This window comes from Melospiza melodia, chromosome 4, assembly GCF_035770615.1.
Source record: "Melospiza melodia melodia isolate bMelMel2 chromosome 4, bMelMel2.pri, whole genome shotgun sequence".
NCBI classification, from domain to species: Eukaryota; Metazoa; Chordata; class Aves; order Passeriformes; family Passerellidae; genus Melospiza; species Melospiza melodia.
This window is the reverse complement of record NC_086197.1, coordinates 92402147-92428398: the sequence shown is the minus strand read 5'-3', so window position 1 is coordinate 92428398 and position 26252 is coordinate 92402147. Positions and strand designations below refer to the sequence as shown.

Sequence of the window (26252 nt, the reverse complement as noted above, 5' to 3'; positions counted from 1 at the left end):
TCTCAGCTGAAAGTCTGAAGGTTATTAAAATAAATGGAAATAGAGTATACATAAGTGCAAATTACTTTTTCACAGAGCAAAAGACAGCTCCAAATGTGTTTCTTCCTTATATTGTTTTCATTACTTAGTGTGCGCCCTGTGTGAGATCTGTTTATCTTTCAGGCATATAGTCTACCCTCAAAGTAAATGATACAGGACACTGTATTCTATTAAACAGTGCTCATGCTATAGCTAAAAACCATTAAAACTTATTTAAGTTACTCAGACACTTCCAATGCACTTGACAAAAAAAACATAGCATAATTTTAGTCTGTTCAGTCTAGAATATGCCTGATAGTGAGATCTCATAATTATATAGAACTTTTCATTTTGAACAACCTATATGTGGTCTGTAAAGAGACAGTGAGTTCCTGTGCCACCTTCAGACAATGAATGGGACATAGAACAGTGAAAGAGTAAGAATTACCTGGCCAAAACCAAACTTTTCCAGACACTGGAATTAATTCCTTATTCTTTTTGACATTTGCCCTTTGTTTAATCTGAATGAATGGACTAATAAAACAGCACATCAGTTTTAAATGCCGCCTCTATGCTTTTTTGATTGCCAGTTTGCCATGTGAATGAGTATACTTTCATAAGCAGATATTACCATTGAATTTTTTAATGGTAAATTTTATCATAATAAAAATATGCATGCTATCATCACACAGGTGTTAAGTTATATAGTTTCATTTATTGGTGGAATGAACCAAACAGTAAGGAAACCCAGAAAGAATCAAGGATAACAGTAAAGATGAAGCTAAAAATTTCAGATACTTTAGTAATTGAATAATGTAAACTTTAAGTTATATTTTTAAAAAATTGCAAGCTTCTTTTTTTTAAGAAGTCTTCCACTGAATTTTTTGTATTTCCAAAAGGAATTGCAGTCTCTCATACTTCATGTGTGAAGTATGCAATTATGAATTAATATGCAGCTATGAAATTTGGGCACACATAAAATCAAGTAATATCTAATGCTGTCATTATTTCACTTCCCTTTGAAACATCTAGATTAGCTACATCTACTTGGACTAAATGAACTTTAACTCCAAAAGCAACCTCATTGTTTATGCTTGGAAAAAATTATTTTAATTTTTTAATTACTATTTTTCCCATTAGTAAGCTTTGATAATGCTTGCACCATAAGAAATAAAATTCCCTCTTCAGAGTGCTTGTTGAAGCTTCTATATATTTTCTATATAACCTGAATTAAAAAAAGAAAAAATAATTGAATTCTGTCTTGAAGCATTTGTAGTTTGTGATCATTTACTGGTTTTCTCAGAAATCATTGTAATTATGGTGTCATTTGTAACAGAAATGGGAAAATATCTCTTCATTAGCTGGCACTTATTCCAGCCTGCACAGACCCTTGTAAATGTAGCTTACAATGAACCCAATGAACCACCCATGAAGCCTCATATTTTGCTAGCAAGTGTTATGAGGCTGTACAGAAAAAAACCCCAAACAATCTTTCTCAGGTTTTGGGACCTGTCAGGGTAAACATTTTGGTATTTGTAACACAGACCATGTAACTTCCTGAGCCACACTAAAAGACATGATTGGCTGTCCAGTGGCTTAAAATTATATTAATTTTTATTACCTTTTGAAAAAGGGCTTTGCAAAGACTCATTCTTCTGCACTGAACACAAGTGACTGGCATTTACACTAAGCATACTTTATTCAAATGGAAATTTAGAACATGAAAAGTTGATAAAACTTCTCTCTAAATAATGTGTGTATAGTTAAGACCTGAACATTTGCTGTGTGCAATTTTTTTTTCTCTCTAAAGAACAATGATAAAATGTTAGCCTCTGACTTGCATTAGAGGACACATGAGTCACCAACATGCCATGAGAATATCCAGTTGTCAAATCAAATTCATCATTTGTGTTAGCAGACTTGTTTAAGTAGAAATAATTATTTCACATTGGACTTTAGACAATTAGGTCAAAACTTCATTTAAAAATGGAGAGAAAAGAAACTGCCATTATACACAGTGCCCACACTACTCCAGATCTTACCTCAAACTTCTGTCTTGGTGAGAGAAATCACTGTTTTCTAAAAGAATTTATGAGTTAAGAAGAAATTACCAGATTATTAGGCAAACAAGTAGATTAAGAATATGTGTAACGTGCAAAATATTAATATTCTTATAATGAATCATTAGAGTTTATTCACTTACATAAATGCACAGACATCTCAGTTTGGGTGAACCCATTTCAAGCAGAATTTAACTCTTCTAGTGTTTGAACATTTCTAAGCGAGGCTATTCTTTTTTCCAGGGAAAATATGCTCCAAACTGGTTCTTGCAATTTCTAAGTAGCTTAGATAAAATTGCTTCTAGATTTTGCTGTTCTTATGATTTCTGAAACCAAGGCTGTGAGCAAAAACTAAAAAAAAAAAAAACATACCACAAAGACAACACCCCAAAAAGCAGCGAGATAAAACCAAAACCCAACAGCAAACAGAAAAACAGTAAAATAGACTAAAGACACCATTTTGCAGTGGAACAACTGAAACTGGTGTGTGGAATAACATTTCTTCATCATTTAAATGTGGTTGTTCCCAGTGTAGAACCCAGTAGAGTTTCTAGGAGGGCAGCAACGACCTGTTCCTCTGGGTCAGACCTTTTTTTGCCCAAATTTTCTCATTGACTTTGAGCCCACACAGGGCACCTGGGGCAGCCAATGCCCTGTGGACGTGGCAGTGGCTGGAAGAAGGACAGCAATGAGTTTGTCTTTGCAGCATTCAAGCTGGTTCCAGTTTCTTAGCCCTAATAAAGAGTCTTTAGCATCCACGCTTATAGTCCCCTTGGAAGCTTTTGACTCAGATAGAGATAAAATTGAAACCATCTCCTTAGGAGTGCTAAAGGAACTGCCATCCAGAACCATCAATGAGCTGCTTAGCCAACACCAGCTTTTAGCTTCTCTGAGCAGCTGCTGAGATCCTCAGCAATTACACAGCTCTACAGAAGACTGCACTTTCCATGTGTTGTGTGGGGGAGTCTGTATTCAGCTCATTTACCCTAACAGCTATTCCACAGCTGAGATAGGAAGTTATCCCTTGTCTTTTTGTCTCTGTTTAACATATAATTATGTTTTTTTAATTGCATTTTATTACCATCTGATTTTTAATTCTACATGCACCCTCTAGGTACACTTTAATTCATGCACAAGACGAATGTATTTTTTTATTTTAACGTTTTTGCAAATAGGTAATTTTGTTTGCTTTTTAGTTACAAAATAGATTTTAAATTATTTAAAAATGCCTAGATAAATTTTTCTTATATGTTTCATTATTGTAAATAAAACTCTCTAATTCAGAAGAAAAAATTACAAAGTCTTATGGCTACATGGCAGGTCATTGAGTGATAAAAACCAAGATTAAAAGTCTCATGTTGAAAGTTATCTGCTTCTGCACAATGTACTGCTACTGAAACAATTTACAGAAAGTTTCTTAAATTTGAAAAATAAATTGTAAGAGCCAATCCTCACTTGATTCCTTGTGAAAATATCTGGGAAAAGCCTCTACTTGCAGGCATCATGATGTACTGCCCAGTTATGTTACCAATTTGAGAATAGCCCACAGTACCTATATTGAGTTTTTCTTTTTGAAATGTGCATTACCCAGATTTTCCAATTTCTATTACCTACCTATGCAGCATCTGTGCAGTTTGGTTGACTTTAGTGGAATTATTTTTGATAAATGTGGACTGTCCTGGGTGCAAACTGTGTGAGTTCATGGCTCTTTATGCTAGAATTCAAATGACACTTTTCCAGCTCTGCACAAACCTTAGGAAATATAATATTGTCAGCAGAATATCTTCTGGTACAAGTGAGGAATCCTTTTAAGAGCACCTTCCTTCCAGGAAAAAAATCACTGGTAGAAATTTGGGCAAGCAGAAAGCTTGCTGCTGCTTTTTAATGATAGGATGATGGTGAGGAATGTCTGTTGCTTTGCATTGGAAGGCAATTAATTGCGTAAATGCAACCCTGTAATAAAATTAGCCCGTTGGTAATGTGTTGGGCACAAAGCAAGAAAGGAAAGTCACTCATAAACAGGTGATTGAGGTAGAAGTGATTGAAGTATCTTACAGATACCACATAAGAAGTTACTGAAAAATCTCAGTAGGTCTGTCTTCCTTTTTCAAGACCAAGCTTCGTTGGATTTCTTTATTTTCATATTCATTAAAGCCTTTGAGTAGTTACAAGTTGAGAACAGTAATATTCACATTTTAGGCTGATCCCAAGACATTTACGAAACCAAATTTTGTAAGAAGGAGCTAGGAGAAGGAAGAGCAACTTCAAGTAGTCATAATTTTAATCTCTAAAAGGTGAAGGTGTTGTCATTATAGTGCAGGAGCTCTATTGTCATTATATTGCCAAGGTTCCATATTGCTAGAGTTTTGTACCTCCTTGATGCTTCTTGTAGGCAGCTCCTCTAGGCACTGACTCATCCTTGTCCTCACAGCAGGCAACTAACTCCAGTTTCCCCCTTAGCCAGCCAATCCACTCTTTTATAACACTCTTATTATTGGCTACAGCTGCAGCCTGTTAAAATCAGGCCTGTTCCCAATCTCTAATAATTGGCTCAGCTGCAACTCCTTAATGGGGTAAGATTACTTTCTATACTACCTTTATTTTCTTATATTATATCCCCCTACAGGAAGGCATGGATTAAGCACACCTGAGTAAGGGGTTTTTATTCTCCTCTAATAGATGTAGTTTGGTCAGAATCTTGGGCTCTTCTGTTCAGTCATAGCCGCACTTGTCAATAAACAAATATACATGCCTGAGGAATTTTCAAACTATGAAGCCAGGAATGTCATTTGGGGATTTTTTGGATCAAGAGTACAACAGACTGAGGTATGTTACATCTTTTTCTTGCATTGGCTCAAAGCACATCAGATGCAGTTACTAAGAGAACAAGGTCCATGGTTCAGAGTAGTCCTTTGTATTGTGAGGTGGTTGTGTGTTCTCCTGGTAGCACCAGCTAGAAAAAGGACACCAGGAGAAGGGTCAAGTGATGTTAGCATGAGTCAGTCAGAAGTGGAATTGACATGTTCCAGCTCCATTCACAGGGCTCTCTGTTTTATGCATTAATGCATAGTCTCACATATTTATGTCTGGCTTTAGAAATTCTTTGCACTTTTTCAAAGTGCAAGTTTTCACTCCTTTTTTTTTTTTTTTGACAGTTTAAGGAAGTTACCAGTGTTTTGTGCTTGTGCCTAAAAATTAAGACTTTTTTGTAAGGCATTCAGCTGAAAATGCTTCCTGTGTTAAGTACTTGCTGAAAGAAAGGATTAGAATGTAGTTAAGTATTGGACAGATCATGCTGCGCACCCATAAAATATAAAGGATATAAATAAAAAGGCTAATAAAAGGATATAGCTATTGTGGGTGTTTAGAAAGTAGAAAGCAACAAACCAGGCAAGGATTTTAGTAAATCTTCAACAGGTTTTCTGTGTGCTGATATGTACAGTAATCTGAGTAAGTCTTCCTATTGCAGCAGACCATGAACTGAAGTTGTTCTTTTTAATTTAAACTGGGTCATCTAACTCACCACACTCCTCCGAGAAGCACACTGCAATAATCATAGAACCATAGAATGGTTTGGGTTGGAAGGGAAATGAAAGATCACCTCATTCCAATCCCCCTGCCACGGGTAGGGACAGTTTTCACCAGAACAGTTTGCTCAAAGCTCCATCCAACCTGGTCTTGACCACTCCCCAGGGATGGGGACTTCATGACTGTTCTGGGCAGCCTATTCCCAGTGCTTCACCACCATCACAGGAGAGAATTTCTTCCTTATCTCTAATCTCCATCCACCCTCTTCCCTGAGCCTTCTCTCCTCCAGGCTGAGCAGCCCCAACTCTCTGAGCCTGTTTTGAAAGCCCAGCCCTTGGATCAGCCTCATCACCCTCCCTGGGCTCGTTTCAGCAGGTCCATGTTCCCATTATGCTGGGGGCCCCTGAGCCACAGGCAGCCCTGAAAATAGTCTTGCAATAAAGAAACTATGTTTGAGTCATACATAGGTCACTAAAGAAAGACTTTTAGAAAATGTTACTAGCTAATGGTAGCAGTGCAGAACACCTTGATTTGAAAGTAATTCTTTCTGCCAGAAACTTCTGTGGAAAAAAAAATCTGGGTTTAAGATTTGAAAAGGTTAGAAGTTAAGGAACTGGAGAAATGACTTACTAGAATTCATACATATTTTATTTCTTTTAATACCTCACTTTTAACCCCACCAAAACAGCTTCTAATGGATTCTCAAATCTCTAGAGACGATTTTTAACATTATTTTTTGATAGAATAAAGTGCATCCATATGTCTGCTTTATTGAATGTTCCTAGTGGTCTCTGGAAAATAGCACTTTTATTAATGGCAATACTTTTTTGCCTTATGGGGTTTTTTCCAGTTAAACTTTTGGAAGACAGTCCATACAGATTTAGCCTTAAATTCTGATTCTGGTTGCACTGCTATACAGTGTGCAGATTTGACATTTCAATAAGTGCCTGAAAAGAATGAATGAAAAGATCCTAGTTTCTATGTCACTTAATCAATGTTGCGTCTTTAGTCAGATAAGGAATCAAAGTGATATTCTTAGTACAATACAAGAAAAACTTTATAAGCTTATTCAACTCCCGTGTAGTACTGTAAAACAAAGCTTGATGGATACTTTAGCAAATTTTAGTTGATAGTTTGGCTTCAAAATTAACTGTCCCAGCAGGAAATCTAATTAAGAATTATGCCAAAATGTTTGGGGTAAAGGGAAATGCATGGGAAGGAGTGACAAGGCTGTAGGTGGAAAGTTTGCAAGTGGACTGCAGGCAGTCTTATGAGACACTGTGTTCTAAATGCTAGTGTCCTGTTTTCCTGCATCAGACTAGGATCATTTTTTTTCCTCTTTCTCCTTTATGATTCTGCTTCTCTTTTACCCTTTCTAAAGTCATGTCTACATTGTTAATCACTGTATTAACTGCCAAGGGAGACCAAATGACTCTTTCAGACTGGATATCTAATTCTTAGACAGCTGAAGATGAATCATATTTGTTTAATGGTATTATTTAATTTATCCCCGGTAAGTGAGGAATGGAAAATGAGTGGAGCTGTGGGAGTCATGAATCTTTCAGCTTCGGTGGTTTGGGTGCTTTCAACTTTAATTTTCATGTTCCAGTATCTGTAGAATTAATTCCCTGACAATTCAAAACAGCATCAGGGAGGCCTTTAAGAAATTAAAATCTGAAAGCAAATGAAAGCAGGCAGTGCGTGGTGGTGAAAATGGATGAGGAGTAAGGACCTTTGTAAGAATTGTGAATAGCCCAGGTGTTGCCCCAGGGTACCTGAGGGCAGCCAGGCATGGCCAGTTCTCTCCCTCTGTGGCCTCTTTGGAGTTTGCAAGTTCAGAAGATCAGACACGGGTATTTTCTTCTGCGTGAAAAAAATTGCCTTCCGTTTTGAAACCAGTCTAAAGGGATTTTGAAGGGAGTCTGAAATTTATACCCTTGCAGATACTAGTCATGTAGAGTTCTGCTTCATAGTATTACTAGAGACTTGAAAGATGAGAAGTATAGGAAGTGGGGATGAAAGCAACTGGCTAACAAGTTAAATGTAAAAAATTTGTCTTAATGGATTTCCTTTCCTCTGTCACTGTAACTCCCTTGTTTTATAAGTGCAGTATTTTTATTCAGGATTATGCAGTGTAAAAGCTACAGTCCAGCCTTATGTTGGGAGAAAAGAGTACAGGGAGAAGCAAATCAATTGATGAGAATAAGCTAACAGCATAATACCTCTGCTTTCATGCAGTTGAATCTAGGAGTTTGTTAAGTAATTTTTTCCTTGAAAACCAAAGAGCATATTTCTGTGATTATGATAAAAATCCTACTGGAAGAAATCCCAAGCATTTTGCAAGATTCATCAACACATTTTTAAAAGTCCTTCTGTAACAGTGTAGCAATTTGATTTTTGTAAAAGTGTAGCATGCTGTTGCTAAAACCTACTGATGTGAAAACATCACTGAGATATTTTTCTGCAAAGATGTTTATGTGCAAATAGTAAATGGTGAAGCACAGCAGCAGATTAGCTGTGAAATTTGATCTTACTCGATTTCTGTAGGTATTTGAATTAGAACTTCCAAACACAGTAAATTTAGGAGTTGCCTGATCCAGAATGCAACTTCATAAATATGCTGGTTTTACAAATGGATTTCAAATGATGGTTTCAAAGGCGTCTGAATGAATCTTCTAAGACAGCACCTCAGCAGGCATTTATTATCCAGCCTGGGAGATGTGTTCTTCAACTGATTCCAGTCTATGAACAGGACAGCATTATTCTGATTGGCCTTTGGCACATGAAATCCAAGTAGGTTTTTTTGACCACCTAATTAGCAATGGAAAGAAAACAAAGCTTTATTTTAAATGTGTATGTACTTTACCAGATACTTCAGCTTTCTGGAGCATCTAACATTTTTAAGATAGCCTAAATAGAGAATAAAGAGCTCTACTGGGCTGTTTATAGACTCTTATCACCTCTTAGATGTTCGTTCTTCAACAAAAAAGTCAATCATATTACTGTGAGGTAAGAGAAGTTCCACCACCTCTCAGGTGCTCTCTTCCACCTGTAATGCACTTGGCAGCAGCTGATCTGGTGTCTGTAGGGAATCTGTACCAGGAAGCCCTGGTTAAAAATTGTTTTCAGAATCTGGTGTCAGCTGCAGCACCACAATATGTGAAATCCTACTTTTCAGAAGATGCCTGGTACACATTTAACTGATACTCTGCATCTTTTAATGAAATATCCTGTAAAGGAATGTTTTATTCCAATAAAGCATCTTCCAAAATAGCTTTTGAAGGACTATATGACCTTGGAATAAATTGGCAATTGTTTCCAAATACAAAAACTCTTTATACACAAACTTAAATTTCTTTTAAAATAAAGCTTGTGACATTTTTAATTAGGCAAACCAGGAAGCCATATTTACTCCTTCCTTCTTGAGACTTTTAAATGCAATAGCTGGAAATGAACTTTGGTTCTTCCTCTCTTAGGCATGCCAGCACTGGAAACAAACAAACAAAAATCCCTTGTTGAGAAACAGGCTCAAAAAGTCCTGAAAGCTTTTTCTAAGGGAATCACAGTTCATATTTCTTGGAAAAAGGACCTGTCAAAATACTTGTCTTTTAAATGCAGGCAATTATTTTTATGTAGGAGTATTCTGTGTTGTATCTAGTTTGGGATGTAAATATTAATATACTAATTGCAAAGGATTTAACCTGTTTATGGAGGTCAGGGCAAAAATTGATTCATTTTGCATCTTTGTGCTGTAAAATTCAGAGTTCCTTTTATGTCATAAGCCACTTCACCATTTAGGGATATCAGTACCTATAAACTTTAGGCAAGAAGGTGAACATTATGAAACTATATGAGTAAATGCAAATTAGAATGTTTAGAATATTTTTGCAGAAAAGTGCAAGTTCAGTTTTCATATAGGAAATAATGTTTAAGACTTTATTGTTATTTCTTGCAAGGATTTTTCTGTGTGTTTTAAAGTACTCCATCTTTTCTCCTGCAGTTTCATCTTGTAATGCCAAAGTTATCTAGGCCCAAATCACAAAAAAGTATACATAGATATCCACCTCCTATATTAGTGGCTGACTTTGAAATCACAGTAAATACTTTAGTCTTTTCAAATAGCCCTTAGAGCATATTTCTTACTGGTCACCTGTGGCATTGAATGTCATGATTGATGGTTTTAATAAAATAGATCCTATTCTTGTATTGTAATTTTCCTATTTCTCATAGTTGTGTTGAATCCTTGTTTTTCTGTGTCCTGTGACAGCCTATTTCATTACTATTAAAAGCTTTCTTGTTCTGATACTGAAATACTCCTAAATATACAGGAGTATACTCCTAAATATACAGGGTTCTATTGCCCCTGTGAAGAAATGAAAGACTTTTCAGAAGAGTCATGAGTTAATTTCAGTTGGTTCCTCTAAAGGAACATCAAATTTCCTTCAGTTCCAGTGGTGGTAGAGTCGTGGGTCCTCTGTGGCTCTTGGGGTGAGTGGCAGTGAGGGGTCTGTGTCTAGCTCTGGTCTTATCTTTATATGCAATGTAGACAAATTAGAAATCAGCTGCAGGGGGAAACATCCAAGAGAGATAAAACCAGAGAAATTTGTTCCCTCAGTTTGTTCATCTCAATATTAATAGGAGAAAAAGAACAGGAAAAGGAAGAGAACGAAGGAGAAAGAAATAGGTTTAATTTGCAACATAAACTTTCTTTCACGGAGCAGTTATGGGTATTTCATTAAAGGGAGAGAGGGGTACTGTAAACCAAGGACTGGAAACAGAAGTCAGAGACATTCAAATTAAAATTTAGGCATATATTTTTAAGAGTAAGGCCAATGAAATCACACAGAAAGGAAAGGGTCATCAGTTTTTCCCATCTTCAAGACTGTAGATATTTCTGGAAACAGCTGTAGCAACATGAATTAATGGGCTTCTGGTTGAAGTTGCATATCCTGCAACATTTAGGAGGTCAGACTAAAGGATCTAAAGGGTTTATTCTGACCTTGAACATCAAGCATTAATATCTGTAATCTTAAAATATAACTGCATACCTTTGCTCATGTTTGGGTGGTTTTTGATCTTTCCAAATCAGCAGCCACCAAATGATAGAAATGCCTTTTCTCTGTGTTATGCTTTTAAATTACCCACATTTTTGATGCAGAAATTCAGAAAATGTAATTTGCCTTAAAACAAAAAAGAAGTAATCTTAAGACTGTCTCATGACGGGGTTCCAATTTTAGAGACATAAATATTGCTCAGTGACATTTTTCTAACCCAATCATTCTTTCAGTAGCCTTTGGCAGCCTGGCTTGTTTGAATCTGAAACTCTGCATAAATTATTTCTAATATCCAGTCTTTTTAGTAACATTTTTTTCTTGTTTGTGGTGTAGTATTTGGCTGCTATCCCAAAATGCATCTTTTTCCCTTTGTGGTGTTCTATTTTTGGCACAGATTAATACAGGCATTAATATTATTAATAATGATGATGATGATGATAATGATGAAAGTAGCAATAGTAATGAGTATATTTTTGGGTACTTGTTAGGGCAGCAGATAACCATTATGCTTGCAGAACAAGCAAAAACAAGACACATAGCATAAGTTAGTATAGAATGAAAAGAGAGATTGTCTAGCATGAGAAACATTTGCAGTGAGAAATTAATTTTATACTTGAGTTTATCCTTCAGATCAGTATCACAAGATACAGGCTGGATTCATTTTGATTGAAGATAAACCATAAAGGGCCAGCTGTGAGAGGCCCACCGTGAGTCCACCAGGCTTAAACCAGTTGACACATTTTAGGAGGTGCTGTAGTGCTGGCAGCATCCTCAGAAGTTAGCTTTCCTCTTGGTTTTCCTTGATGTATGGCATTCCTTTGTTGTTGAGATATCTCCAACCAAAAAAAGTTGATATTTTCCTACACTGACTATTCCCTTTCTGAGCAAGGGCATCTGCCAGCTCCTCTTTGACAACTGGTGAATTACTACATCTTTTATATGTTCCTTAAGAACAAAAGCCATATCCCCTTTTCATGGTGTCTTTAGTCTCTTGCAGATTCAAGGATGCCTCCAGACTGCAGTACAGGACAGACTGCTCTACTCAATTTTCTTTGAACTGTCTCTCCTCCATTTGTTTAATTAATGCACCAAAATCAGATGCTTTATGGAATACCTCTGAATTCACCTCAGGAATAAGATCATAGCTTCAACTGAAGTCAGTCTCTAAGCAGCCAGCCATGGATGCTCTGTTCCAAGCTTCAGCCAACATCACACATTCATAACTTTTTGAAATGTTTTGGTTTCTTTCTTTTTGCTGGGATGAACAGGATTTTCACTTCCCTCACTGTCTCAGTTAACACAAGAGAGCTCCCCTGCTCTAGATGTTCCCCCTCAGGAGTTCACTATATTGATGTAGAAACTGGTTCTGAATCTGAGTTAAACTGACATTCTGACACCATTGCAACATGTTATTTGTGCAAAAGAAATCTGATTAGCAGGGGGTCTAAACTGTTTTTTTTTTATAATGTTCTTTGACTGCAAGGAAAAATATTTCTTCCCCTCAGTATTATAGAGTCTGAAGGTCCTTAGGGTGGGTGGCTTGTGCTATACTGATATAGACACATACAGATACTTCCTTTTTTATGAGGCATTTCTTTAGATCTGACATCTGTTGCAAGATAGAGGTATAAAGATACAGATGTGTCTGTTATACAGACCCAATATTGGGACATCAAAAGCCTTGGTCTTGTGGGGTTCACTTGTTCTGAGGACTCAGTGTGGCTGGCAGGGCCAGTAGGAACTGCTCTCTATTAATACTGATCCCCAAGATGCATTATTTTTTCAGTTATCCATAAAGTTTCTGGGAACTTCACATTGAGCAAGTCCACTGCAATCTTTAAGTTCTTCTGTCATGTAAACGGACTTTCAGTTTTGGGGTATCACTTGGCAGCTCAAGGAGCTTTCTGAAGCAATCTCAAGGTTCAAATTGAACCCTTAGCACTTTTTAGTCTGAAGGGACACTTGAAACAAACAGCATCCTTCCTAATGTGCAGCAGATTATACAGTTTATTTGTTGCATGAAATATGCATTTTAAAGTCATTGTTTCATCCTGTGCCATCACCTTTGCCTCATTTCCTAAAGCAAAATAGACACTTGCAGAGTCCCTAAATGTAACCATCTGTGTCTTTCTGCTCTGCCACCTTATACCCCAAAATCTGAATGCAGACCTACTCTGGCATTAGCATTATTTGAGCTTGTTAGTATAGGATGAGTAAACAATCTGACTTGCACACTGGCATTGTTCTGCATGTGAGGCCCAAGTTCACCAGTGTTTGTCCAAGAGGCCTCACAGTAGTAAATGTGTTCAAAATGGGTAAAGGTAAGTCTTTACGCCAAGTACTGAAATTATTCTGTTTCCTTTCAGTCTTCAAGTACTGAAATTCCTTTCAGTATTCTCATGTATAGAAGAGAATACATGAGATGAACAGAAATTTACTTTTCTACAGCTGTACAAGCGTCCAAGAATCCGGCCTTTTATTGTTTTAGTTTCTGGTTTTATTGCAGTCTTAGAGAAACAGAAAATTTTTATTAGCTTCCTGATTTAAAACCATAAATCTCTCCATTATATCTGCATGCTAGTTTAATACTGTCAAGCATGTTAAAAATAGGAAAAGGTAAATTGACTGCTGGCATTTCTTATATGGTGTAAAATTTACTTACAGTATATTGGACCTGTAGCATTAAATGAAGGAAATGGCATTGGAAAAGTACAGATCTAATATTTTATGGGGTATGCATCAAAATCTCTACAGAAAAGGCAGGTGAAATTACAGGCACATCCTGCTTGATAATGTTCGTGTTTGAGGCTCTTTTAATGGCTTTGTACCATATGCAGATTGATATTGACCTTAACATGCACAGATAAAACTGGAAATGTGTAACTATTAATCCACACCTCAGTGGCTTGCCAAATTCTTTATTGTCCCATGATTTTATCCCTCTAGTTTTCTCTTTTAATTAAGTAACAACTGTGAAAATGTAATAAATTCTCTGCAAAACACTAGGCATACTCCTGAACTACAGACTATATTGATTTTAGTCCAGTAGATCATAGCCATAGGGACAATGTGCCTGAAGGGTAACAAAGTGAACCTACAGATTGTCATCTCATTTTTGTCCCCTGATGTGACACCTTTCTGCTTCTGGGGATGCAGAGTGAGCAATTTTAGTCCAGCTGTAATTGTGTGTTTTGTTCTGTGCCTCAGCAGACTGGGGTATTAGAGAAATGCAGCAGCAGTCTCTTCCCCAGAGGTTGAGGGCATCTTGTCTCTGCAGGCAGAGTGCATGATCTTGCTGGAGTACCCACCATCTGCCTGCCTACAGCTCCTGGGAGCAGGAGCATTTTATTTCTCCATTGAAACATATTATGTAAGCACACATATTTTTCACAATCTAATTCTGCACAATGCACAGTGCCTCTTTTGGTCATTTGCATTTTCCAGCAGTGCTAATTAAATCAGCACGAGGGGACTCAGCTAACCAACTGAGACCATCCCAGAACATAACAGCCTCTTCATGCACCGAGCAGCTGGTTCAGTGCTCCAAGACCAAGTGCTGTCTTTCATGCTAAAGTACCATTCTACACAAAAGGTACCTTTGATGGCATAAAGACGCTGCTCTGTTGGCTACACATACAGCAGTTTTGAAGTGTTTGTTGAGTAGCGTTAAAAAGACTTCCATTTTTTTGTTCTAAAAAATCAGTCCCATTTTTGTAGGTTTTTGAGACCAGGCTAATTTGAAGCTGCATTTTGTTTGCATGCTGGGGATCTACTATTTTTGTCTGATCCAGAGCCATGGGCTCATGCAGTCTGGCTGTGCCTGGAAGTGAAGAACGGTGTTGCACTGCTTAGAAAGCTCTGTCAGCAGTAAGTACATGGCAATCATTTGCTTTGTCATCTACAAATCTCTGTGTTGTATTTTGTGGTTATTTATTTGCTTTCATTTCATCCTGCCAGCTTATCTCTGAGACAAGTAGGAAGATTTTCCTTTCCATTTGTGTAAAAAAGAGTGACTGTAGGAATTGTATCCTCAGTGGGAATGATTCAGAGGCAGAATTAGAGAGGCTGTCTGCCCTGCCACATTGCAGAGCCAGAACATCCAGACTGATGGTTCTTTTTTTTGCCTTGACAAAATGTTTGTCAGAGACAGACCACCCAACACAACAACCCAGACTGTGATCCAGAGCAATAGTTCTCTAGTGTGGAATGTTCTGGTACCTGGAGCTGAGTGCTGTCATGACAAATATTTTTACATTTAATTAACACCTAAGTAGGGTGTTAATTCCCTTTCAGTGGAATTAACAGTATGATCTGCTTGTAAATCTCTAAATATTACATCTACTGCTAGTCTAGTTATATCTTGTCTGATTTGTTTTTAAGCCTAAACATGACCTGTTCCACTAATAGAGCAGAATTTGTTCCAAGTGACCTCAAGCACTCCAGTGTCTTCAGTCTCTTCTGCCTTGACTGAAAGGCAGGTTTCTTAGTGTGCAGGGCATATCACCACTCCAGTGTTATCCCACAAGGGCTAAACAGAGCATCCACTGCTCCAGTGGCCTCTCAACATGCCCAGGCACTCCCCTGCCCTTGGCTTGGGGACAGAAGTGCCACTTCTCAATTTCCAGCATGACTCATTTCATTTTGTGTGCTGGGACATTTTCTGGCTGTCCTGGCTAACTTGTGTGATAACTCTGAGGTGGTGCCACTGTGGGCTGCAAGCTGAGAGGAACATCCCACACAGGTGAGATGCAGAGGGCTGTGACACTTGTCTGGTGCTTAGCATTGTGTTCTTTGTAAAACTGGAGGATACCTTCGCAGCCTCAGGCTTATTTGCAGCTTAATTTCCCATTGCTGAAAAATAGCTGCAAAGCATTTTAATTTTTCTCAGTGTTTCACTCTTGTTTTGACTTGATATGAATGGCATATGAATGAAACTTGATTCTGGAATCCAGCATTTTCAGGAAAGGAAACACTTTTGATAACATATATGCAATTCAGTCTCAGAGATTATCAATAATTTTGTGAACTCAAAAATTCCGTTTATCTATTGCAAAATTGAGTTTGGAATTGACAAGTTTCTTGAGTACAAAGTCTGCAAAATGCTGTCGTGCTATCAGAAAGCAAGAAAGTAATGTGTTATGGTAGTGATTTTTCATGGTACATTACGAGTTCAGACTGAGATGCTGCAAAGACTTTAAAAAACTGGGCTGCCATTATTCAGATACCAACCTAAATCATATTTTTAAACTATTATTAGAACTCATACAATGGTAACCTCTGTGAGCTTACTTCCCTCATAAATTGTGTATTACTGGGATTCTTTTACCCATATTAATTTTTCTTTTTACAAAGTGTCAGCAATTCACAGCCTATTAATATGGCAATATTATTTCCAGAACTAAGGAAAATAAGTCTCTATCTCAAGCAACTAAAATTGTGCAGTTATGATTTAAGTAAAATACCTTTCAAATAATTCAAGTCTGGTAAAATTATGCCACTATTCCAATTCAGTCTTTCATATTTTATTTAAATACATGTCAGACCTCAAAGTTCCATCACAGTTGTCTTCCACAAAGATAAAATGAAAAGAGTATTAGAGAAAAAGAATATTTGTGTCCCTACTAAATGAACAGTTGTACTGACGTAGTAATAGAAAAAGAGTATTAAACAGAACAGTAACTTTTCCATTAAAGGTGGGGATCAATTTCTATCTACTTTTTTGAGGAGCTGGCTTTACCCACTCAAAGCAAGGACAGGAGAATATTTGTCCTCTTGTAGGGGGATAGAACTTAAGTAAATAAAGGTAATATAGAAAGTAATCTTACCCCCTAAAGAGTTGCAGCTGAGCCAATTAGTAAGGATTAGGAGCAGGCCTGATCTTAACAGGCCACAGCTGTAGCCAATAAGAAGAGTGTTATAAAAGGGTGGATTGGTTGGCTGAGGGGGAATTTGAGTCAGGTGGCTGCTGGGAGGACAGGGAAGAGTCAGTGCCCGGAGGAGCTGCCTACGAGAAACATCAAGGAGGTACAAAATTCTAGCAATATGGAACCCTTGCAATGTAATGAAAAGAGAACACTTGCACTTTAATGACAACACCCACTGGAAGAGAAATTTGAACATACAAGTTCTGATTTTGCTTGTCTAATAGAACTTGTAACAGAACATTAATGAAGACTGGCAATCTATCCATGTAGCTCCCAGCACTGGGCTTTAGGGGCAGGTGGTCCAGAATGGGGCTCAGAGGGGACTGCAGATGCTCTGGATGGGGACGGCAGAGGTGGCTTTTGGTACAAGTGAGATGTGTGTGGAATTCCTGAGGAATATTGTCTGAGCAGGTCCTTCTTGGAGGTGTTCTGGGCGTGCACCAGCTGACCCCAAGAGGGCTTGCAGGGTTTCAGTGCTGGGTGAGTCACCCTTGAAGCACAGAGAATTGCACTGATGGAGTGAGGCACAATTTGTATCTGGGCAGAGCAAATGAGGCCCCCATTATCAGCATTGCTGTGTATTGTAGATTAATGCTGCATTTTTCAGAGAACTCAATTTGTCTCTTTTTTTCTGAGAGCAGCACATGGGTGTTTTTTTCTTCCAAGTACACACATTAAAAATATTTTGCTACAGTTTGATAAAAATAAAATTCTTATATTTTCATGACTTCTTTTTTCCTCATTAATTAAATTTTTCTGTTGGACATTTCTGACTAATATAGATCTTCCCAGAATACAAAACATCTTTCTGGAAATGTATCCAACTGAAATAACAACATAAATGTTTTTCTGAAACTAAAACCAGCCTTACTAATCTGTTCAAATGTTTTTAGTATGATAAAGTCAATCTCTGGTTAAATCTGTTCTGTGAGTTTTCATCTTTATGTGCCATCAGTTTTCAGAAGAGGCTTTGTCTTAAAAGAATACAGATACTATTTTTTCCCTTTTCCAACTGACTTCTTGAAGTCAGTTTCTAGAACTTTCTTTGGGAGCTGTATCTGAGAGCTTGGTTACATAACAAACATCGGTGCTAGCAAATTTCATACTCTGTTGTGATACCCTTTGACCAAATAGAAGGAGATTTCCCAGAGTGGGAGCATCTGAATGCCAGGTAGTGTTTGACTGCTAGTAAAGACTTCAGTAAATATGTACAAATTTCAAGAGAAAATATTGCTGCCTTTATATGACTTCACAGGATGAGTGAGGGTTTTGACATTCTCATTTTGTAAGTAAATGTATGATCTCTTACAATTTTATGTTTGTCAAAAACATCTGTAAAGATAATTATTTGCCTTGTAGCAAGTCTAGTAGGAGAAACATGAGTCTTTTAAATAGCTCAGTAGAAGTCATTACAGTTTGTGTGTAAATTAAAAATCAAATCATTGATAAACTGGAGGCATCTACAAACAGCTGGTTCATAATTAGCTTTAGTGAATTTGAAAAACTGGAGTAAAAGGCAGTTCATTTTGAAACAGGTTTTGTAGAGAACAGCAACATTATTTGAACATCACTTTATTTATACACTTATTAAATGGAGCACCAAATAAAAGATGAGTATTCTGAAAGCAAAGTGCCCCAAACTGTCCTCTCTGTTACAGAAATGACAGCTGGACTTTTTTTACCAGCCAGTTAAATCATGGCATTTCCCAGCAACTTCAATCTAGAATTGTGCTGAGCAGTAAACTTAGGGAAACAAAACAAAGTACCTCTAAACAGCAAAGGTACAAAATTATTTTACTGGCTAAATATGCATTTTTTGAAGTTGACTTGGGGTAACTTTGAGATTAGAAAGTCCATGTTTCATGTTGCTAGCAGCCTTTGGAAGGTGCTGCAGCTGGCTTTGCAATGGAAAACTCTCTCTAGCTATGAGGAGTGGAGCTCTATGTTGTAATAAGAGCTGAAGTTCAGCAACCTGAGTTCAAGCACAAAATGCAGATGTGTTTGGCTCAGTTGATTCTCCTGCTGACACAGCCTCTCTGTATCATTACAAACCACATTTTTGCTTCCAGCACAGTGCACACTTGTGTCTTCACATTTCAAACAGAGGCTTGAGGCTAGCCACAAAAACTGAGAAAATGAATCCAGGGAATATGCTTTTACAGTGCCCCTAGAATCAGCCTTCCCCTGTGGTGCTGGTCTCATTTGTGGCTGCTCCAGAGTTTCCTGTTTATCTGGTCCTCAGACTGCCCCAGAAGGTACAACAAAGGCAGGTGTAAGACAGTGGTGAATTAAACACACGGTGTCCTTAGACAGCGAGGACTCCTCTGCTCCCAGAAACAAAATGGAAACTTCCTCCACTGTGAAGATCAAAGAGTGTGCAAACCTCAGCCAGCCTCTTGGTCTGAGGAGAGCAGGTGGAATATATCATCTGTGGAGATTAGGGAATTGCATATTTGTACAGAGGCATACATCCAAATATGAATTCACATAATTGAGAAAGTCTGTCATTGGCTAGAATTTACTGCAGGTTTTAAAATATAGTCTGTATGTAGTGTCATCCCCATGCAGTTTAACCTGTAAATCCTACAATCTGTATTTTAAAATTTTGAATTTAAAACACTAGGAGGAAGAACTCAAAGGATAAAGCTAAGGATGCAAGTCTAAGTGTTATAAATATGATACATGTGTATGTAAAAGACCCATAAGCAAAAAGGTCAGTAATATAATCCATAGCCAAAGAGAAAGACTACAAAATAACAGGCTATGAAAGAGATGGTCATTTTCCATCAATAAATTTGATCTTAAAATGTTTTTCATTGTATATAGCACATAGAAGAATACCAAGATCTAATCTTTTCCAAAGCCTTGAAATTTGTTTAGATCTCCATTCAAGGATCGTAGAATACCATTTATTGGAGTAGCCCCAAATGTGAAAGAAAATTTTTTTTTCCTTGAGGGTTTTCGTGCAGAATTCCCTCTTGGTTCTCCATCACACACGGTCCACAGAGCTCATAGCTCACCCCAAAGGTTTGAGCTTTGCAGATGAGTCAGACTTGGCTGAAGGTGGTGGTGAAAGGCAGGCAGAAGTGCAAAGATGATGAACAGTTTAATCTAGGGATAGAGAGGCTTTAAAATAAAATGTGTGCTCTTCAGCTGATGGCTGACAGTGAAATAAATGCCTCTTATTATTTACTAAAGTGGTTTTTTACTGTTACGGTGTTTCCATGTTTTGCATGGAGACTTGAAGGATCATCCCTTGTTGAGAATGCCCATTATACCATGACTGGGGAAATGCTGACACTTATCTTTGTACTAATCTGAGCACCAGATAGGTTTGTTGAGAATGATTGCCCTCAAATAATAGGCTTAACTACGGGCTGTATTTTAATAATGAATCTTCTAAAATCCAACCAAGAGTTTTCATATTACTTGGAATTTTCACATTCTCTCTTCAAAGTGATTTTTCTGGTTAACTGTTGGCAGTTAAAGAAACTATTAAAGTAAATCATCTTATACTGACTCATATGTTTAAATGCCTGAGATCTTTATTATTCAATTATTAAAATAAGACACATTTCATTTGTTTAAAAAGTACTATTTGTATTGCAAACAAAATGAATTCATCTGAGTAGTGGAAGTCATATTTTTTTTTCTTTAATGAAGCATATCTTAAGGATGCTTTTTAAAGTTGGTTACAATAAAATGTCACTGAACTTGTGGGAGGGAAAAAGGAATTGTGGTGCTCTTTTTCTGAGAGGATCATCTGGGGAAAAACCAGGGGATACAGCAGGAAATTTTGGTTTATGCTTAAAATCTTTCAGGGTGTAAGACAGAGGGTGTGTTCAGGAGCTGTGGCTGACGTGGGCTTTCTCACAGCTGTGTGGTGCCCATCCCTCACTGCTGCTCATTTCTGGTTTCTTTGCATCAGCCTGGAAGTGTGTGGGTCTGAGAACAGGACAGGAAGAGGGAATTATAGGTCACCTCACAACAGGTTGTATATGACAGAATGAAAAAGTTATAGAGATGTTTAAAGATAAGTGGTCATGGTGCCACTAAAACTATTGGAATGACTAAGATGGGTTCTCTACAGTAATTTCAGGTATTCTGGATTCTTACCAGACCATTTGAAAAGGCCTTCAGAAATGAGCATTTAGACCGTGCACACAGATTTTTACCTGTGATGACTAAGATTTCTTTGATATATCCCAGAGAGTCACAAAAAATATTCTTGCACTCACCTTCCTGGGTAAAAGAATAATAATAAATCAGATATTATTATCAGCTATATTCTGATATAGCTGATAATAAAAATAATAAATCAGATATTCCTGATATAGCTGATTGAAAGGACTAAGGTAATAATTTAGGCTACTTATAGAAAGGTCAATTAGATTATCTGTGAACAGTGCAGGATGAATTAATCTAGCAGGCACCAAATTGCATGTATTCTGCTGAAGTGGTGCAGAAGAAACTTGAGCTGCTCTCAGATGGCCACAGACCCACCCCGTGGTTTGGATATGAAGCTGCAGGTGCCACCTGAATAAATAATTGGATGAGACTCCAGTAGAATACTCCTGCTGAAGCTGCTGAAAGCCAGCTCATTCAAGGCATTTGACTTTGCCAAATATATGGCTTATGTTTAAAGTCAGAAGTAGAAGCTTGTTAAAAACAAAGGGAGAGCCAATCTGGTTGCAGTAGAGCAGTAGAAGAGAGGGAGTAGTTTATACTGAAACTTTATGATCTTGTCTGCTTTCACAGAGTAACAATACTAAGATATTTCCTCTAGTTTCTCCAGATGCAGAGCATGTACAGATGCAAATGTAGATCTAAAATTCTTGCTTGCTCATAGATATTTCTAACCAGGAGTATTTATGGAAGCCAGGGAAACTAAAATCTTATGAATTTTAATCCCAGCAAATAAAATACCTAAGGCAAATTATACTCAGAAGAGACACAATTGGTTTTACTGTTAAAAAAATCCAAAAAATTTACCACACCATGTTTTGGGAAGTCAATTCAATGAAAGATTATGATACAAGATGAGCAAATACTAATGGGTGAATACTCAGAAATGTTTGTTGAAAATTTACACCAATAAAAATGTCTTAAGGGCAAAACAAATGATTTAGAGCTACCATTGCAGGAACAAGAGGGATGTTTGTGTTCACATGTTTTTCATGGAAAATATAATGCAGGTGTAGACTCCAGCTGGAACATCAATGAGTTACCACATAGGAAGTTACAAAAAAACTGTTACATTATTTAGAATTAGAGAAAATTATAAACATTTATCCCTGCCATTTTCTTGGAAAGGGCAGTTATCTTCAGATTTGTATCTTCTAATGATCTACAAACTATTGAGTACCCTTTTGTCTGTGTGTTCTTTATCGTATTTCTTTTCTGATTGGTCTTTTCTACTAGATTTTATAAAGACCAGCAAACATGAGAGAAATGCATTAGAACACTGTAAAAAGTTATACTTTGCCCATTAGATTCATCAGTATAGCATGCCAACAGAGTGGTTTTTAGTTCAGCCAAATGTATCTTATTTTATAATGTCTGGAATCGACTCCGGTCATGGTTATGAGTTTGCCATCATGATTGGTAAACCACATATACATTATGCAAGAGATCATTACTGGAAGTATTTAATTCACAACCTATGTTTCTCAGCTAGCAAAGCAAAGGGATTCATTGGAGTGAAGCGAAACTGGAACAGAGCACATGCCTCAAGCCAGCCAAAAGAAAATAAAGCATAAAAGCACTGCATGGCTGCAAGCCAGTGAATGCTCCATCACGCAGTTGTCAGCCTCCTCCTGTGGCCAAAAACCCTGTATATCATGGTCTCTGGGTTGGGCTCCTGAAGCTTGAGCTGTATAACACCTCTGGCACACACCAGTGCTCCCTGCTGCTGTCACATGCAGTGAGCAGGACGTGTCCTGGGGGAGCTCCTTCCCCCTGAGCTCCAGCCTGGGAGCCCCAGCAGCGCCGGGGATTTGTGGAATGGTGAGATGGGCACCGGGGGTCCCTGAGCACCATCCCCAGCTCCCCCGCTGTGGGCACCTGGGAATAAGAGAAAAGAAGGGGATAACATTCATGTCCGGGATTTTTCAACATCTCAGTAGCTTCTGATGTTCTACAGAAAGAGAAAATAAATGGAAGCTGAATTCTACAGAAACCAAGTCAGTCACTTGTCTGACGGTGCTGGATAGGGCCATTAAATAGTAGTTACGGTAAAAGTGCTTTTCCCCTGTTTCTTTTTCTATAAACTTGCTGTCAATGTCACTGTTCTTTCCCTACCAAGTAAACCAAATGACAACATTTTCTGTGTCTTACTTTCAGCCTTTTGGAGGACACAATCCTATTACTATTACACGTTATTCTTGCTTTATATAGTCTGTAACACAAGGTGTAATTCACTGCTGCTGAATCAAGGCTGGTTTACATATTTGCAATTCACTACAGTTTTCTTGCAAAAAGTCTTCTGGACCCATAACTGCACACGCAAGGTGTTGTTCTGATTGTGCTTCAAAAGGATCAGGCTGCTCCAAATCTTAGGCACTTTAAATACCACAAAAGCACTTCTGGAGTCAATATGCTTTAAAAAAGCATCAGGTAAAACTACAGAACTTTTTAGGGGAGAAAAGCAAAAGAATGACAATTGAAAGCATGAACTAAAAATATACTACATCTATTTTTTTTTTTTTTGAGCTCTAGAACTATTTTGTTTTTTAAAATTCCCAGGAGAAAAAATTCATTGTTATACCAGATTCAAAAAAAAAAATAAAAGTAGCTTATGCCCGAAGTATTGAAAAACATGAATTAGTTCAGACAACAAAATTACTTTTGAAGATTTGTAATTTTACATTGTAGTTAATTGTAGTTAATCTGACTGCTCTTTAAAATGCACAAAACTCTATATTATGTACTCAGATATTAAGAAAAATTTTTTCTTTTCCATTGTGCTTTGAAGTTTTATTTCCTCTGCACCATGATTTTATTTCTGTTTATTTCTCTTAGAAACTTGCTTTTGAATTGCATGTAACAAACACAAGGCTGTAGGCATCTCTTCCTGTAAATACACGTTTTTATATCTGGTTTGGAATATGCAATTTGCCAAAAATATCAGGTGACTCTTTTTATGAAGTACTTAGGAGGTTTTAGTGCATTCATTACACATGTTGAACTAAATGGCTGTGCTTGAAATGAGAGGCTGTAAGTAAAAAATGCACTTTGAGGGTCAGAAATATGTGTAGGTTCCTAAACTTCCTAATGTTATAAGCTGAATGATTCAGGTTTGTGTCAGTGGGCAGGCTACAGCTGCTGCTCCCGAGCTGGCATTTTCTCAGGCTGCCAAAAAGCATCTGCATCACTGGGCATGTTCTGTACATTCGAGTGAGAAGAGCAAGAGCTGCAGGACCTTTGCTCTCTGCAGCCGATCACAAAGGACAGACTCAGGGAGTTTCTCTACAGCCTCCTCAGAAATCTCACAAGAAATTAGAAGTAAGGATGGTGGCATCTGCAAAAACTTTTCTATTGCAAGAAACAGGGTTAGTGGTACAAAGTAGTAGATTACTTAGAGCTTGAGGATCCTGGAAGAACAAAGATCCATATGGAAGTTCTCAGCCTCAGGGAACCAGGCATACAGGTATTTTGTGTCTTATGAGCTGGGGTGCTTTTTCCCCTCTTCTTTTGATTATGGAAGTTTGCTGGCTTTTTTGCCTTTAGCTAAAGAAGAGAGAAATCATTTATAAGCTTTTTATAAACCTGGAACAAAAGGTTTTGAAGTTACTGACAAAGGGCAGCAGTAATAACATTATGGACTTATAGCAGGCAGATAAGGAATATCTGTAAGAAGAAATGTATTTTAATTTATAACTATTTGTGCTCTTCAGTTACTTTGAAATAATTCGGTAGAGATGTTATGTGTTCCTATTTACAGGAAAATCTTTATATAGTCTAAGTCAATAAGGCTTTTGACAGAGAGTTCAATAACAAATGACATTTGAAAAAATGTTTTAAGGTTGCATGTGTGAAGCAACAAGTTAGGGATCTATCTACTTGCAATTTTTCATCTTGGGAATGTATGTCGGAACTCAATGCAGTAATGATTTTCTATATTTTTCCTATGTCAGAATTTCAGAGAGTGAAGAAATTGAGTTATTTATAGACTTCTCCATAATTATATATTTGATCCCTTTTCAAGGTTAAGAGAAATTGGGAGAAACTATATTGGGAAATTCTTATTAATCATGTTGGATTAGATTTATAGATATGCCTTTCATAATGGAACATCTTCCAGTCAGTATTTGAAATGGTTTTGTCCTAAAGTTATAGTAAAAGTGGCAAATACAAGGTTTTTACTCAGTTTTCCCGCCACATGCACTACTTTGCTGGAATGTTGTAGTATCATTTTTGGTGGTAGAAATAAAAGATGAACCCTCGTTTTTGATAGTGTCTCTTTCAATTGTGAGTTCTATCAATATAAATAAACCAGAACATATAACATTTATGTGATCACTAAATACACCCACATTTCATTCTGGTTACACATGGACTAAAGCCACTGAGCACTGCAGAGAGATTTGGAACCAAGATTTTTAGTTTAATAAGAAATGGGAAATTGATACATAGTCATGGGAAATATAATACCTAATACATTATTATTTAGATACATATATTGGTAGTCGTATGATAACAGTATGTTCAAGTTTTGTGCACAAAGAAAATTGACAGCTCTATCTATAATTCTATATTTGTTTTCTGAATTGTACAGGTTTAGCCAGTTATTTGAGCCAGTTATTGAGCCATTAGCTTTTTTAACCTTTGCAATTATCAATAGTAAAAAATATTGTACCAACCACATGCTTTAACCAGAAAGCTCTGTGTGCTTTTTGTCCTCCATCGGGACAGACCCATGAAGGAAAATGAGCCACAAAGACTTCACAAGTGATTCATTGCTTCCATCAAAGCAATATGATTTTCAATTGTACTTTCATTTGTCTTTTCCCTGACAGGAGGCATTGTTGATAAGGACCTTCGTCACTACCTCAATCTACGGTTCCAGAAAGGTTCGGTGGACCATGAGCTCCAGCAGATCATAAGAGACAATCTCTACCTCCGCACCGTGCCATGTAAGTAGGGTGGGGATGGACAAACCTCCTTTTTAGTGCCAATAGGCTGTCTGGGTGGGTGCTGCTGAGGCCCTTTGCAATGCCTGAGGAGGTGGTCTGTGGATAAAACAGACCAGTAAATAGATTTGTGGCTTGCTTCCAGTCTTCTACATTACTGCTGAGAAATTCAGCTGTGCAATGCTGATGTTTTCCTGGTGTTTTCGAAGCTGTAATTTCATGAAGTCTGTCTCTAGAATAATAATAATCTTATTTCTTCTGTAGTCTCAGAAAGCACAAATTTAAAGGGAAAAAACACTAGTTTTCTGGGCTGGTTCGGCGGATGTTCAACAGAGAGAGTTTGATCTGCCTCATGTTTCACATATCCATTGTGTAATAAGGCCATTGGGCTTAGAAAGCAATAGGGCAAAAGAAGAAATGTATAAACTAGATTTTGTTTGATGCAACAGGCATGGCAATGAAAGTTTGTACTGTCTTGCAAATGTGTTTGTTGCCACATAAGTCAATATTCAACATATTCTGAAAATTCTGAAATGG

At 37.4% G+C, this 26252-nt stretch overlaps 1 protein-coding gene across 12 annotated transcripts in view; it reads left to right on the top strand.

Moving 5' to 3' along the window:
* MAGI2 (membrane associated guanylate kinase, WW and PDZ domain containing 2) overlaps nt 1-26252 on the top strand; it is a 701683-nt gene that overhangs the window by 186000 nt on the left and 489431 nt on the right. For all 12 annotated transcript variants that reach the window (XM_063155597.1, XM_063155590.1, XM_063155591.1 and 9 more), the window contains exon 2: nt 25602-25718. In XM_063155597.1, coding sequence (XP_063011667.1) covers nt 25602-25718 — 117 coding nt within the window. The remainder of the gene's footprint in view (nt 1-25601; nt 25719-26252) is intronic.